This window comes from Taurulus bubalis, assembly GCF_910589615.1.
Source record: "Taurulus bubalis genome assembly, chromosome: 2".
Classification (NCBI taxonomy): domain Eukaryota; kingdom Metazoa; phylum Chordata; class Actinopteri; order Perciformes; family Cottidae; genus Taurulus; species Taurulus bubalis.
Window position 1 is genome coordinate 44,379,284 of NC_136590.1, and position 16,740 is coordinate 44,396,023.

General features: G+C 41.4%; 2 protein-coding genes across 2 annotated transcripts; both read left to right on the forward strand.

Moving 5' to 3' along the window:
* Window positions 1-1,785: 1,785 nt before the first annotated feature.
* lim2.1 (lens intrinsic membrane protein 2.1) lies at window positions 1,786-4,623 on the forward strand (the record flags this gene model as incomplete). The annotated part of the gene is given in 5 exon segments (XM_079236307.1): window positions 1,786-1,806; window positions 1,809-2,028; window positions 3,069-3,218; window positions 3,437-3,571; window positions 4,562-4,623. Coding segments are annotated over 5 exon segments (588 nt in total).
* A 6,249-nt stretch (window positions 4,624-10,872) lies between these two features.
* Window positions 10,873-13,164, forward strand: bsx (brain-specific homeobox; the record flags this gene model as incomplete). The annotated part of the gene is made up of 3 exons (XM_079214473.1): window positions 10,873-11,119; window positions 11,817-12,007; window positions 12,922-13,164. The coding sequence occupies 3 exons, from the start codon at window positions 10,873-10,875 to the stop codon at window positions 13,162-13,164; spliced, it is 681 nt and encodes a 226-aa protein (XP_079070599.1).
* Window positions 13,165-16,740: the final 3,576 nt, after the last annotated feature.

A 16,740-nucleotide genomic window follows, 5' to 3' on the forward strand; every position in this document is an offset into this window, starting at 1 on the left:
GTCCGAATCCAAAAGATTTTGCTGGAAATAATGACAAGTTAAAGTGTTGCACATTAGGTTGTTGGTCTTAAATCATCCTGTGTGACATGTAGCTCCCCAGTTTACTGCATTTACACTCCTCATATATATTACTATTACATCACGCTGCCATCATCTGCTGCCTCAGCGTTTTACATTGACCGTCTGATTCTCTCTCTATAACTGGCGCACATTTTAAAGGACCTGAATGTGATCATATTTCTACATGTTCACTGAAAGTGGAACTAAAGTTCATTGTCACAAATTGGCACACTGACACTTTCAAGCGGGGTGACGGAGTTTGCTTTAAAGATTAGACACAAGTCAGAAGCAGAGCGGCTGAATGCCCGGCCCTCCACTAAAGCCTGTTCAGCCCTCGACTTTCAATCAAAAGCATGAAGTCATCAGTATTACTTCGGCTCACCGAGCTTTAGCCATTTCTGTTTATTCAGCAGATTCCCAAACATAGCTGGTGTGTGCTGATTGGCCGCTGTCCGGCTGGCCTATTGTCTGAGCGCCGTGTTTGTTGGAGCCCCAGTTCTCCCTGTTCACCCGTCAAGCGCTAGTGCTATTAGCCTGCTGGAAATCTGCCTGTCTTGGCATTATAGGATCTTGTTGTATTCTGTCAGGTGACCCTGTTTTTTTCATAAACATCTTCATAAAAGGCGTTGATTAAGGTAAGACTGCACTCGGTCCAATAGCCGTGCATTTAGTTATTTGTGTTTTTCTTTATATTCCTCTGCTACTTCCCATCATGTGGAGACACAGCTGCAGCTGGAGCGTTGTGCATATTAATATTGCTGCATCAGAGAATGTACACACTGGTTTTGTCTCACTTTATTGTCTTCTTAAATGTCTTAAATGTCTTCTGCAGCCAATTAGGAACAAATGCAGTTATGAGACTTCTGTATAGAGATGGAGGATGGAGCCTTTTTCTTCGTCTTATTTTATTTTTCATCTTACTTGTTAGTACGAGCTGAAAAAGAGTGGTGCGATTGAGAGGAAACCTGGAGGTCACCAGGCTTCTCTCTGAAGGAGTTTAACCTGGCTTCCTCAAGAAATCATTAAATCAAACTGGCCGACGGATTATTCAATAGAATGACTAGAATCTGATATATTCCACGTAACATTGACATTGTGAGACCATCTCCATTGTATTTATTTTGTACATGGTGGGGATGAAATGGATTCTATTATTACGTGCTCTGCTTGGACTAAAACCTCCTGTAACGGAGGCAGCTCAGAGGAAAATGTGATCCTGCGAAAATACAGAGCTCTTGAACAAGCATCACGTTCAGGTTTCAAACATAACAAGATCTATCTATCTATCCCCCCCCCCAAAAAAATAAACGAAATCCATGACAGTCCTCTATGAGGAGAGGATGGCTGCAGGATATTGCATTCAGGTGGAACAATGAGCAATAGATGTATCAAGTATCAAAGCATTGCTGGACCGGCGTGTGTCTGTCTGTTTGCCTGTGTGTGTGTGTGTGTGTGTGTGTATTCACTGACTGATCTCCTGGAGAACAAAGTGGAGTACACACACACACACACACACACACACACACACACGGCAACCCCAGAGCTCAATCCATTGGAAATAATATGTTCATTACAACGTAATTACTGACACTTAGAGCCTCTCTCCCTGAAGTGTGTGTGCGCATGTGTGTGTGTGTGTGTGTGTGTGTGTGTGTGTGTGTGTGTGTGTGTGTGTGTGTGTGTGTGTGAGGTGGAGAGAGGAGAGGACCCTGCCGCTGACCGCTGATGCTAAGTGACCTTATGTTCCTCTCTGTGTGTGTGTGTGTGTGTGTGTGTGTCTCTGCAGGTGCAGGATGTACAGCTTTATGGGTGGAGGTTTGTTCTGTGCAGGAGTGGGGAACATCCTCCTGATCGTTTCCACAGCAACCGACTACTGGATGCAGTACCGGCAGTCCAGCAGCTACATGCACCAGGGCCTGTGGCGCTACTGCATGCCGGGGAAATGCTTCCCACACAACGACAGCATCGGTAAGCGTGGACGGGACAGCGGGGGTCACGGGATGACGGGAACGTCACGGGATGACGATGAGGCCGATTCATCAGGATGATCGGAAACATTCTCAGTGAGATGTGAGAAAACTGTGTCCCGGTAGAGACAAATAGAGGTTTTAATGAAAGAAATACAGGGATTATTAAACTGGGCTGTTTTTTTTTCATGTAGGTACTTAATGTACGGTGGGGGAAATTATCAATTTAGTTTTTCACACAGTGATGCAACAAAAATGATTGTTTCTTTAAAATTCCAATATGTTTTAGTGCCGTTTTAAAACCTGTATAAAAACTGTATAATTCACTTCTTCATTTACTCATAAGCAGCAACATATAGACTGATATTTACACATCTGAACACACAACTCACATTATACTCTTTTACTATAACACCCACATTATTCAAATAGCCCTAGTGGTTGCAGAGATACACCTTGTTTAGTTTTGGTGTGTAATTTTCGAGCAGAGGCCTAAAAATAGGTTGTTTTCAAAAGATTAAAGGTTTTAAAAATACGTTGATCTATCGTGATTCGATACTATTTTGACCAGAAGATCATGACATGACGTGTTCCAATGCTTTCATTCCTAGTGTGAGTTTGGAAGTGTAGCTTTACCTGCTGTATAATTGAGACAAAAATGGGAGGAATAAGACTGCATTTTGCTGTTTTTAGCAGGAACATATGGATTTCATATCGCATTCCTTTTTCACTGGATGTCAGTCTAATATGTGAGATATTTGTGACACAAACACATAACATTTTCATATTAAATACAAGGGAAATGAGGGTAATTGGCATTACAGTGCACTGTGAATAACACAGAGAATGTGCAATTTGTTGAATAACAAATAAAATGCTGTGATACTTTGATATTTTAAAGAAAAGTTATGGTAATGATTGTGATGATGGTGATTTCCAGATCTTTGCCCTTCTTCTTCACCGTGGGCCTGTTGGGTCACATCTCACACCATTCACCTCTACTGACTTCCTTTGACCTTTGACCTTTGCCCTTGCCCACAGCCCACTTAGACGCCACCCGTGCCCTCATGATCCTCTCTCTCTTGGCCTGTTTCATCGGCATCATCATCGGCATCATGGCCTTCATCCATTACTCCTCCTTCGACAGGTTTGACAAAACCTTTGCTGCAGGCATATTGTTTTTCATCTCGTGTAAGTTCTACTCCTTTGAATTGTTTTTCTACTTCGTTGTAATTTGCAATTGATTTGGCCTTAAATGATCAATCCATGGTCACAAATGAAATACCTAAAAAAAAGCATAATTTCATTGATTTTCAAACTGAAATATTCCATGAGCAGCTTGTAGTGATGGTTGCCCGTTTCTACAAACATTTCTTTACATTTCATTTTTTCTTTTTTGTCCTGCCCAGGCTTTTTAGTTTTTCTAGCAATGGCGGTGTACACTGGTGTGACTATTAACTACTATGGGAAACGCTATGGAAACTGGAGGTTCTCTTGGTCCTACATCATTGGCTGGGTGTCAGTGGTGCTCACCTTTTTTTCAGGTAAACATCAACAACCCAACTGCATTATGTTTCCTCTCTTTCACACAGCTGAGTCTCTGCCGTCTTCTCGTGGGAATCCTGTGTAATTTGCCTGTGGTGACTTTCTGCTGAACGTTAACTTCCTGAGTGACTTGATGAGAATAGAGCACTCAGTGTAGATGAAACCTCTGCTTGGAGGCCATATTTTATTATTTATTATTTTTTAGATTGAGGAATAATTTTACATTTGATCATGTGCCTTTTGACAATTCAATGTAGGATTGCAGATCCAATTGTTTGAACCTCCGTATTGTCAAGGCCTCAACTAACCTGCATGCCTGGGTAAAACCCATACTGCTTGTGCTATTTGTAATAAAGACAACAACTACAGAGACAAAGTCATATCAGACAATGCAATGACTCACTTCCTGAGCAGAAAACAGTCCAGACCAAACATGGGTAAACCCAACTGAATCAATGATGGGACATTATCAGTAAGTGATGCTTGGAGTAAGTGCTCATCTCTGAATCCTCCGCCATGCTGTGCAGAACCTGCTGTTCTGCAGGCCTTTCTCTATTCTGAATATGAAAATGGTTTAGAGGTAAACAGCATCCATATGCTGAGAATACCATGATGTATACACTGTGGCCAAAAACATCTGCAACAATCTATAGGCACTAAGAAGGAAGTGGTACACCTTTATTTATAATTATTTTAATCATTTGCATTCATTAATTGTAAAGTGTAGATGTATGTTTTTGGGCATAGCGGAGCTTAAATGTGTGTTGTAGGTCGATGAAAAGGAAGCAGCTCTACCGACTCGCAGAAGAACAAAATAAAGAACAACGAGCGCAGTTTTCTCAGAATGTCCCTTTACATGGCCAACAAATAACAATCACCACCACTTTGAATTAAAATGACACAAATATAGTTGTGGCAGTAAAAAACAAATAAGCACACACAAAGGTGCATTTCCTGCTGATAACGAAGACCTGCCTCTCTTTCTCTAGGTATATTCTATCTGTGTGCCTACCGGATGCACGAATGCCCCAGGAGCACTAACTCTCATTAGCAGACTGAGCCCGACATCCAGAAACAAGCCATGGACTGTGATCACGGGAGAGTGTGAGCGCTCTCTCCTTCAGCATGGAAGCAGAGCTTACCTCTGGAACATGAACCGTCAAAGTTTAAATGATTCCAATAAAACAATTGGGGAGAATATGACTCTTGGTTTTCATATTTTGCTCACTCTGTGGAAGTCTGCGTGATATATGTGTCCATAACAATAGAGTTAGCCATGTGTATACATTTTAAACATACTTATAATCTTCTTGCATGACTGAATTATTAGTTTTAAGCACTCAGACAGTCATAATGTGTTTTATTTATATCATAAAAAACACATTATACAGCATTAGAGTGACTAATAAGGTCCAGTATCATAATATTTCATACTTGTTGGTCATTGAGTTTTGTGTGTGTTGTTCTTGCACCATAATGCATTATGCCAGTGATTGTAATGGATATATACCAGTATTATGTGTTATTATTGTTTTTATGAATGTTTATGTGCTTATAACTATATTTGCACCATATAGCGCATTATAATATATATATATATATATATATATATACGTACGTACATTTATATTTTTTCAAAAAGATACTTTTCAAAAAGCTTGTTGACAGATGCAGCGGAGTCACACAAAGAAAACCATATGTGCCTAAAAACTATACTCATCCATAATTACCTCGCCATTCTGGAGAGTGCGTTGAAAATGTGCATACAATTGGGTACTATCCTAAAAACCCATGCCCTGCTGCACTTTAGTAGTCATCCTAAGAACCCATGCCCTGCTGCACTATAGAATTACAGTCCTAAGAACCCATGCCCTGCTGCACTATAGTATTACAGTCCAAAGAACCCATGACCTGCTGCACTATAGTATTACAGTCCTAAGAACCCATGACCTGCTGCACTATAGTATTACAGTCCTAAGAACCCATGACCTGCTGCACTATAGTAGTCGTCCTATAATAACCCATGCCCTGCTGCACTATAGTATTACAGTCCTAAGAACCCATGCCCTGCTAGAACCCATGCCCTGCTGCACTATAGTATTACAGTCCTAAGAACCCATGCCCTGCTAGAACCCATGCCCTGCTGCACTATAGTATTATAGTCCTAAGAACCCATGACCTGCTGCACTATAGTATTACAGTCCTAAGAACCCATGCCCTGCTGCACTATAGTAGTCATCCTAAGAACCCATGCCCTGCTGCACTATAGTATTACAGTCCAAAGAACCCATGCCCTGCTGCACTATAGTATTACAGTCATAAGAACCCATGACCTGCTGCACTATAGTATTACAGTCATAAGAACCCATGATCTGCTGCACTATAGTAGTCGTCCTATAAGAACCCATGCCCTGCTGCACTATAGTATTATAGTCCTAAGAACCCATGACCTGCTGCACTATAGTATTACAGTCATAAGAACCCATGATCTGCTGCACTATAGTAGTCGTCCTATAAGAACCCATGCTCTGCTGCACTATAGTATTACAGTCCTAAGGACCCATGACCTGCTGCACTATAGTAGTCGTCCTATAAGAACCCATGCCCTGCTGCACTATAGTATTACAGTCCTAAGAACCCATGACCTGCTGCACTATAGTATTACAGTCATAAGAACCCATGATCTGCTGCACTATAGTAGTCGTCCTATAAGAACCCATGCCTTGCTGCACTATAGTGTTATAGTCCTAAGAACCCATGACCTGCTGCACTATAGTATTACAGTCATAAGAACCCATGATCTGCTGCACTATAGTAGTCGTCCTATAAGAACCCATGCCCTGCTGCACTATAGTAGTATAGTCCTAATAACCCATGCCCTGCTGCACTATAGTACTACAGTCCTAAGAACCCATGACCTGCTGCACTATAGTATTACAGTCATAAGAACCCATGATCTGCTGCACTATAGTAGTCGTCCTATAAGAACCCATACCCTGCTGCACTATAGTATTATAGTCCTAAGAACCTATGACCTGCTGCACTATAGTATTACAGTCATAAGAACCCATGATCTGCTGCACTATAGTAGTATAGTCCTAAGAACCCATGACCTGCTGCACTATAGTATTACAGTCCTAAGAACCCATGCCCTGCTGCACTATAGTAGTATAGTCCTAAGAACCCATGCCCTGCTGCACTATAGTATTACAGTCATAAGAACCCATGATCTGCTGCACTATAGTAGTATAGTCCTAAGAACCCATGACCTGCTGCACTATAGTATTACAGTCCTAAGAACCCATGCCCTGCTGCACTATAGTATTACAGTCCTAAGAACCCATGATCTGCTGCACTATAGTAGTCGTCCTAAGAACCCATGCCCTGCTGCACTATAGTATTACAGTCCTAAGAACCCATGCCCTGCTGCACTATAGTAGTCGTCCTAAGAACCCATGCCCTGCTGCACTATAGTATTACAGTCCTAAGAACCCATGACCTGCTGCACTATAGTATTACAGTCATAAGAACCCATGATCTGCTGCACTATAGTAGTCGTCCTATAAGAACCCATGCCTTGCTGCACTATAGTGTTATAGTCCTAAGAACCCATGACCTGCTGCACTATAGTATTACAGTCATAAGAACCCATGATCTGCTGCACTATAGTAGTCGTCCTATAAGAACCCATGCCCTGCTGCACTATAGTAGTATAGTCCTAATAACCCATGCCCTGCTGCACTATAGTACTACAGTCCTAAGAACCCATGACCTGCTGCACTATAGTATTACAGTCATAAGAACCCATGATCTGCTGCACTATAGTAGTCGTCCTATAAGAACCCATACCCTGCTGCACTATAGTATTATAGTCCTAAGAACCTATGACCTGCTGCACTATAGTATTACAGTCATAAGAACCCATGATCTGCTGCACTATAGTAGTATAGTCCTAAGAACCCATGACCTGCTGCACTATAGTATTACAGTCATAAGAACCCATGATCTGCTGCACTATAGTAGTCGTCCTATAAGAACCCATGCTCTGCTGCACTATAGTATTACAGTCCTAAGAACCCATGACCTGCTGCACTATAGTAGTCGTCCTATAAGAACCCATGCCCTGCTGCACTATAGTATTACAGTCCTAAGAACCCATGACCTGCTGCACTATAGTATTACAGTCATAAGAACCCATGATCTGCTGCACTATAGTAGTCGTCCTATAAGAACCCATGCCCTGCTGCACTATAGTATTACAGTCCTAAGAACCCATGACCTGCTGCACTATAGTATTACAGTCATAAGAACCCATGATCTGCTGCACTATAGTAGTCGTCCTATAAGAACCCATGCCTTGCTGCACTATAGTGTTATAGTCCTAAGAACCCATGACCTGCTGCACTATAGTATTACAGTCATAAGAACCCATGATCTGCTGCACTATAGTAGTCGTCCTATAAGAACCCATGCTCTGCTGCACTATAGTATTACAGTCCTAAGAACCCATGACCTGCTGCACTATAGTAGTCGTCCTATAAGAACCCATGCCCTGCTGCACTATAGTATTACAGTCCTAAGAACCCATGACCTGCTGCACTATAGTATTACAGTCATAAGAACCCATGATCTGCTGCACTATAGTAGTCGTCCTATAAGAACCCATGCCTTGCTGCACTATAGTGTTATAGTCCTAAGAACCCATGACCTGCTGCACTATAGTATTACAGTCATAAGAACCCATGATCTGCTGCACTATAGTAGTCGTCCTATAAGAACCCATGCCCTGCTGCACTATAGTATTACAGTCCTAAGAACCCATGCCCTGCTGCACTATAGTATTACAGTCCTAAGAACCCATGCCCTGCTGCACTATAGTAGTATAGTCCTAAGAACCCATGCCCTGCTGCAAACTTCTTATAACAACGTGCCCCTTCACGGAGTGACGCACTGCCTGCAGCTCACATTGTGACTTAATGAAATGGCCAAAGCCGCTTAGCCTCCTCAAGACATGTCATCGACATTTTGTTTCATTTACTTTCTAATTTCCCCCTAAAAGCAGCTCGTTATCCCGCAGCGCTCCTGGGGGAGTGACGCACAGCCGGTGCGGCAGCAGGATGCTCCATCTGCTTTGGCCGTGTGCGCGTTTCTTATTAGAAAAATAATTTAAAAAAAAAAATAGATTTCTTATTTGGTTTTGACTACTAAAAATAGATCATGGGTTTTTTCATCATTACCTTTCCGACCTCTTCTCGGTACCTGAACGCACCATGTGTATAGAGGACGGGAGCTAGAGTCTTTGATTTGAAACCATCCGATATGCTCATTTGAATATGGAGCGCGTGTCCATTTAACACAAACCTGTGCAAACTAATGCAGCGGAGCAGCACTTTTCCAGACAGTAATTAATTTGTTCTCCCTCCATCTCCTGTCCTCCAGCCCCAGGATTACAACTTCCGCTTTACCATCTCCCTTAATTGCCTAATAGCATTGCAGCGTGAATTCTGCCTACATTAAGACACTTTCACATTAAGCGGCCTGATTGGAAATGTGATGACAACACCATATCAACAAATTACAGCGCAGCGCTTTCTTTCACAAATGGGCACAGGAGCGGCACTTGTACTCCCCCAGATTTTAATACCGACAATTACAGCCAATTTGGGCGGAATTAGACAGACCTGGAGTGGTCCACTCCCCCTGCGACACAAACCCATAGCATGAGCGGAGAGTTCAGGAGCTACACGAGCAAATTAAAAAACACATGTTCAACTGTCAAGAGAAGAAATATAAAGTTCCGTTTGAAAAGCACAGATGACAGTCATATTGGAATAATCCAGAGGTTGCATTAAATATTTAGTTCCATATTAAACGCAATGATGCTGTGGGAAAAACAATGTAGAGCAGTGGTTCTCAAATGGAGGTACGTGAGATTTAAAGAAAACATATGTAAAAGTAACTTCCATTCAAAAATCCTTTAAAAAAAATATTTAATAAATATTCAATAAAATATAAGTGTAAGTCCATACAAGTAATGCTATAGATTCTATATTAAACCACACACTGGTGGCACAGTGTGTATTACATCTTTTTTTAACCAAGAATGCTTTGCGCTGGTTAGGGGGTCCTCATTATTAATAATAATAATAATACACATCACTGAAAAAGGGTTGAGAACCACTGAGACTAATGGTGAAATACACACAAATACCCTAAATATAAATAACTGTCCAGGCGTTTAACCAGCTATAATAACGCAATAAGGCCACTTCATGACATTAATGTATGTTCCCTATATTAAAATATATTTTTTGCCAAAATGAACGAGGCATATTCAAATCTTTCAATATAAAATATTTTATTAAAGTCCCCATTAGGCTTAAAATAGAAAGTAGATGTCCCTCCCGATCAAATGAAACGGCGACCCATGAACCAGCGCCAACAGGCGGGTTTCAGCACCACGGCGAGCGCCACTGAACTACTACACCTCTAGAAAGTAGAGCAGCACTGCGGACCACGAGGGACAGCTCGGCCCCTCTGGGTCCATCATGTTCTCACGAGATGCTGCGGGAGCAAAGTGTGTAACGAGGTTCCTTTGTTTAACGAAAACACACAAATCATACAAAGAGAAAAACAGAGAGAATCCGGAAAAACTATCATTCATAACATAGAAATAGACAGATCACGTGCACTGGATGTAGAGCCTTTTAAACTATATATATATATATATAAATTGGGGCTATACATGTTCATTTATCTTTTGAAGAATACATAATACATAGCCCATAAATACATACGCATCATACATCTCATTTGTATCCATAATTCACAGTTAGTAATAATTGTGTTTCGTATAGGCTCAATAAAGAATATTTTTTCCCACAAGGCCATTTGTGCTAGACAACCACATAAGCACGCTATGAGTGGTGATTCTGGGATGGATTTTGAGTTGCTATTCAAATGACCTGTGATGCTACGGCCACAGGTGCACGCGCGGCATATCTGGACTCTTGTTTTTCCGTTTCATTCTTTTTTTCTTCTTCCCACCAGCTCCGAACCCGAACGCGTCTCAGCCAATCAGAGCGCAGAGCAGGCCGCTCGCCGCCCATCCGCGGCTCTAATTGGCTGAGGCGCAAATCAATTTCCCCAATCCGCTATCTGTCTGAATAAAGGCTTGTTGGAGGTCTGCCCTCCGCTCCGATATCCCTGCCATGCCCGGCTATACTGTCCTCCAGTGACTCTGGGAGAAGAGGTGCTGATGCAGGTCTACAGGCAGGACACGGCAACCCACAGCAGCAACATGAGCATGAACTACGTGTCTGCGGCGCCCACGCAGAGGTCCACGTCGTTCTTCATTGAGGACATCTTATTGCACAAGCCCAAGCCGCTGAGAGACGTGCTGCCCTCGCCGTTCTGCGGCGCCCTGGCCTCCCGGATGCCCATCCTGGAGTACGGATACCCGCTGATGCCAACCCCGATCCTGGCGCCGCATCCGCACCATCCTCTCCACAAGCCAGAGCACCACCACCAGTACTTCTTCACTCATGGTAAGCACGAGGGCCCGGAGGAGAGGTGGAGAGAGAGAGGCCTCGAGGAACAGGGAAACTTCTGTCAGATCAAATACAGTTCAAAGGCTGCATGACATTATAGTCACAATGGAAAGTCATGTCAACTCTTATGATCGATGGATTTGCATTATCTTATTCCCACTCATGAGTAGGAATAACGAGAGGTATTGTTCAGTGATAGACTGGTGGAAATGTAGCTCTCCGGAATAACTATTCAGTTATATTTAATAAATATAATTGATATCATAAATAAGTTATTCATACTGCATTAAAATGTATATTTGCTTACATTTCTTTTCATCTTAATATAAGCCCAAAGGGTAATTATTATTGCTACTCTGATTATTCTGTAAAGTAAGTTATGTTTTTACATCATTATAAAGATATATTATAATATAGATATCATTCCGTTAGTTTCTCAGACAAATTAAAACCCGTTGAAAACTGTATAATTCACTTCTTCATTTACTCCTTGACTTCATAACATGTAGACTGATATTTACACATCTGAACACACAACTCGCATTATACTCTTTTATTATAACACCAATTATTCAAATAGCCCAATAGCTGTTGCGGAGATATACCTTTTGTTTTGTTTGGGCATGCAATGTTCGAGCAGAGGCCTAGAAATAGGTGTGTTTTCCAAAGGTTGAGAGTGTCCCTGCACCTGTAGGCATGCAGATGCCCGGCCTGTTCCAGCACCACGCGGAGCTGCCGGGGAAGCACTGCCGGCGCCGCAAGGCCCGCACCGTGTTCTCCGACTCGCAGCTGTCCGGCCTGGAGAAGAGGTTCGAGATCCAGCGGTACCTGTCCACGCCGGAGAGAGTGGAGCTGGCCACGGCGCTCAGCCTGTCCGAGACACAGGTACACACACACGCGCACACACGCAGCAGCGGTGCAGGCCAGGAGCCGCAGGGAGTGTGTCTGCACGTGGCTCCTTCGTTTATTCGTTAAATATTTACTCGTCAAATATCAAGAGCACACAGAACATCAGATGGAACATGTTGTTTCTATGAAGCTTTTTAAATATGCAGCAGTGCACGTGATCGAGAGGCTGTTAAAAGACAGTGAATGTTGGCTGTATATGTGGCACTCGTGAAGAATTGCTGTGTATGTGTAATTGGGTATGAATTATATTTTAATAATACATAAATAATATACAGCCAGAGAATAGATAATATTTATAATTCTACATCATTCTCTGTAGATTGTATAAAGCCCACTGAGGGAAATTTGTGATTTATTGTTTTGGGTGATTCAAATAAATTGGATTGAATTAAACCATTCTAGATCTAAATTTGGGGATTTCACAGATCATTATGAATTATTATTATTAGTATTATGAAGATGGATGGATATATACTTTATTCAGTAGCAGCTTACAGACACACAAATAAAAATAACAAGGATGAAAGATACACAGCAAAACTTGAACTACACAGCAGAGAGGATTAATTTAGGAAATTAAATATAAATAATAGAGAAAGTACAAAATGCAAAGTGTGTGTAGTGTAGTCTATATGAAGTGTATGAGTACATAAACACAAACAGCATTACGCAATCCAGGAACAGCACTCAGGACTAGCCTATGCATTGCTGTTATTTAACATGTTTTACCTTGTGTACATATACCACCGTATAGTGTTTCTCTTTCTTATTATAGTGTGTTTTTTATTTCCAATGTGTCTGGACAAATGGCAAAATAAAAATAAAACCCCTTGAACCTTATGCGTGAATGTAGGATGTATTTTTTAATAAGTGGCATAATTCCCTCCCAGGTGAAGACGTGGTTCCAGAACCGGCGGATGAAGCACAAGAAGCAGCTGCGGAAAGCGCAGGACGAGCGGAAGCCCGCCGGGGAGCTGGACCGGTCCGCGGAGAACTCCAGCGGGAGCGAGCTCAACGAGAAGGCCGCGGAGGAGCGCACGCGCGGGCTGGAGCCGGACTCCTTCCTCCTGGAGGAAAACGACGACGACGTGGACATCGAGGAGGACATTTGCTCCCCGGACCATCTACTATAGTAGGCTGCAGGTCGCTTCCTCCGCGGCGGGACACCCCTGTACATACGACACCTGTCTTTCTAGTGCCGCTGTTTCACAATGGAGGGACAGGCTTTACAATACGATGTTCATATTTATTTAAACATGCAAAGTGGGCCCGTTGATTTTAAACATTTGCCCCATTTTCCTCTATGAGACTTTTCGTGTTGTTACGTCTGACAGAATATAGTTCACGCTTTTATATGAGCGAAATATTATCACTAAAATCCAGACGTTTATTTTGACATGTCACCGCTCTGTCTTTTTTATTTCCAGACGGAAACTGTGTACAGATGATTACAAACAGGCCCATGCAACAGCTCTTTGCTTTGTACCGTGAACGCATCACGCTACCCCATCTTTGTTTGCACTTAAATCCCAAACGACATTTCCTATGCTTTTCTTTTTTATGATCGTCTCTTATTCTTTTCTTTCTTTTCGTGTATTTTTGTATTTATTTCGCCGTTTGTCCATATAGTGTGCAACGTTTTGTAAAGGAAGTTTTGGTCGAAGACACTTCAGTGACTGGCATTTATATTCGTCTGTAAATATATATATATAGTATATAAATTAATCGGTTATTGGCTTCGTTTGTTCTGTTATCCATTTATTTATTTTTGTATTTATTTGTGTGCAATGTTTACCTTTTTCACCTCAACCTTGGAGGGATTATTTTGAAGAAGGAAAAAATAACTATATTTACCGAATGGATTATTTATGTGGTTATTTTGTCTGCGTCAATATGATCGCAGTGTTATTATTGGAGCTGCACGTGTGCACGTGGTCCTGTTGTGGTGGTCAAACGGTGAAGCGAGCTCAGGCAGCTCTTGCCGGCTCTTGCCGGCTGTTCTCGGCTGTTCTCGGCTCTTGCCGGCTGTTCTCGGCTGTTGTCGGCTGTTCTCGGCTGTTGTCGGCTGTTGTCGGCTGCGGACAGCAGACGCCGTGTTCCTCTGCAGAGCTTTGGGCTCATTCCCACTGAAACAGCAGCATGGAGATAAATCCAGGTCATATGTTTTGTTCATTTGAAAAAAAGATTTGAACCTGGAAAATCAAGTTTAGTTGTTGAACTTTGAAGAATTAAACAATGTATTCGAAATACAAATAAGTGTATGACAAGTGTTTTGGGGTTAAATATCATTTTTATTTAGTTCTGGGTTTTTTTTGTTGAATAAAATATATATTTTTCAGTAACAGATTTTATATTTTCGGGTTCAAATCTTTTTTTTAAATAAACAAAACATATGGCTTGTATTTGGCGCCATACAGCAGCAGCAGGAAGTCAATACTCCATGAGGCGCATGGCAACGCGTGCGCACAATAACGCGCATGTAGTGGTTTAAAGGCTTGATGGTGAATCCATCATAACTGTCATCAGATGGAAAAAAAAAAACCTTCAGTTCATATCCGGACCGCCAGAAGAAATGGTTCATTTTTCAGAATAAAGGAATAGTGGCGCAGCTTTTGCGCACTTTGTTTCTTCTGCTAAACGGTTTCTGAAAATGTCAGATAATGACTCCATGTGTGGAAAAAATATTTGGTCCCACAGGTAAGTGCTTGGAAATCCAGTAGCCTTTTATTTTTCATGAAAATGTATTTTGTCATTTATTGTTTAATCACGGTTAATAATTTAATGACATAAAACATGTGACTTAAAACATAATTCCGCACAAAAGCAGGAGAATTCAATTTGCCAAGAAACAAAATCAAAATGCAGTATAGTTCAAGCATACACACATTTATGTCTTGTGCCGAATAATAAATATGGTTGTTCAATGCAGAATATGTCCATGGAAATATTGTATTTACAATTTAACTTTATTATTATTTCTAAAGCAGCAGCAGTCCAAAAATATAGTTTTACTCATTTAATTTATATCTTGTTAAAATATAACATTCCGAGTATTGTTCATGGAACAAATGGAACAAAACAACAACCAAAAACATCTATCCAAGAAAAATATTAAATAGAATTGTTTGCACATTTGGCATTTTCTTGTCAGTAAATATGTTTTATTTGTGTAATATTATCAATTGGATTTGGAATTTCCTACAGCAGTGCAGTTTTGCCTTATAATGTCAATATGGTGTTTTTGCACCATTCCAGTGTTATTTTATTAATTCACTGGCAAAGCAATTTACCAAAGGTCATGCTGCAGGATATCTCGTTCCCAAAACCATTAAATAACCTTGTTAAACGAATGTTTAGCATATCAACTAATAAAATCCACTTTGCCACATAGACAGCTCTGCTGTAAGACTTAGAATCAGATTAATAAAAAAACACATCAGTACCGGCAAGTGTTGTATCAATTCTTTATGTCTAATTATTACTGTGATAACAATGGAGGCACAAAGGACAGTTCACAGTTATGAACTTGATGACCCGGGAGCACACACACACACACACACACACACACACACACACGTAACAGTCTTAAAGCAGCCCTGTATTACATGTATTCATCTGTTTTACCACTGCGACAACATGCGTTCCTCTCGCCCTCCGTGCAAATCATGTCATCTTTTAAATGTGATTGTGATTAACAGACAGTGGGGGGGGACTAGGTGGAGAACAGGCCATGCAGAAGGTGATCAATTAAAAGATTAAGCGTTTTACAACACATGGACGCATCTGCATCGGCCCTAATAGCAGGGCCATCAGCTCATTTTCAGGAAGCCTGCCGTCTGCTGAAAGCGTGCTTCTCACATCAAAGCCTCCTCGTCCGCCTTAGCTTCCCAATAGGCAGAAAGGGATGCTAATTTGACCCCCTTCATGTATAGCGGCAAGAGACTCTTTCAATTAACTGGATTTCAATGGCAAAAAATGAGTAGGTGGGACCCAAAAAAAGAAGCAAAGAGACTCAGTCTGGATAGGCGGCGTTTCTCATTAAATTAAAAAGGGCTGTCATTTGTTTCCAACCATGCATCTGAGGACTTAACACTAAAAACACAGGGCTTCAAAGAGTCCATGATGGGTTAAATAGAGACTATAATCTCATTAAAATATTGCACAGAGGTAAATAGTGCTTTGATAATGATCTGAGGGTTCAATTAGTAAAATGAGCTGCTTGAGAGAGTTTTGTGTTGGGGAGGAGTTACTACTTACAATCAGGACTGCGAGCAAATCAGGGAGCTTCAAAGTGTCATCTTCATTTGAGCAGGTTTTCTCCTCCGGAAAAAAAAAGGAAGACTGTGACCCACAACAAAGGCCGTGTGGAATATTCAAAGTTAAACATGATGGGGAGAGAGGAGACCAGCTGATAAGAGGGCAAAAACAACAATATGCGGGGAAATGAAAAATAGAGAGTGGGCATTAGTGCTGTGGGGTAGGAGGAGGAGGTCTGAATTATAAAAATGAAAAAGGCTTTGTGTGGTCAGCGACATACAACATCTGACTATTGAGACATACAGTTATGTCTGGTAATATTGCATAAGTACCCAAATCCAACAGTATACTTGCACCCATGTCTCTCTTCATGTAGATAAGGGTTCGTCCCATCAGGCATATAATGAGTGAGCTTCACTGACATGCAGCTTCTCAAATATCGAGTAACTTAC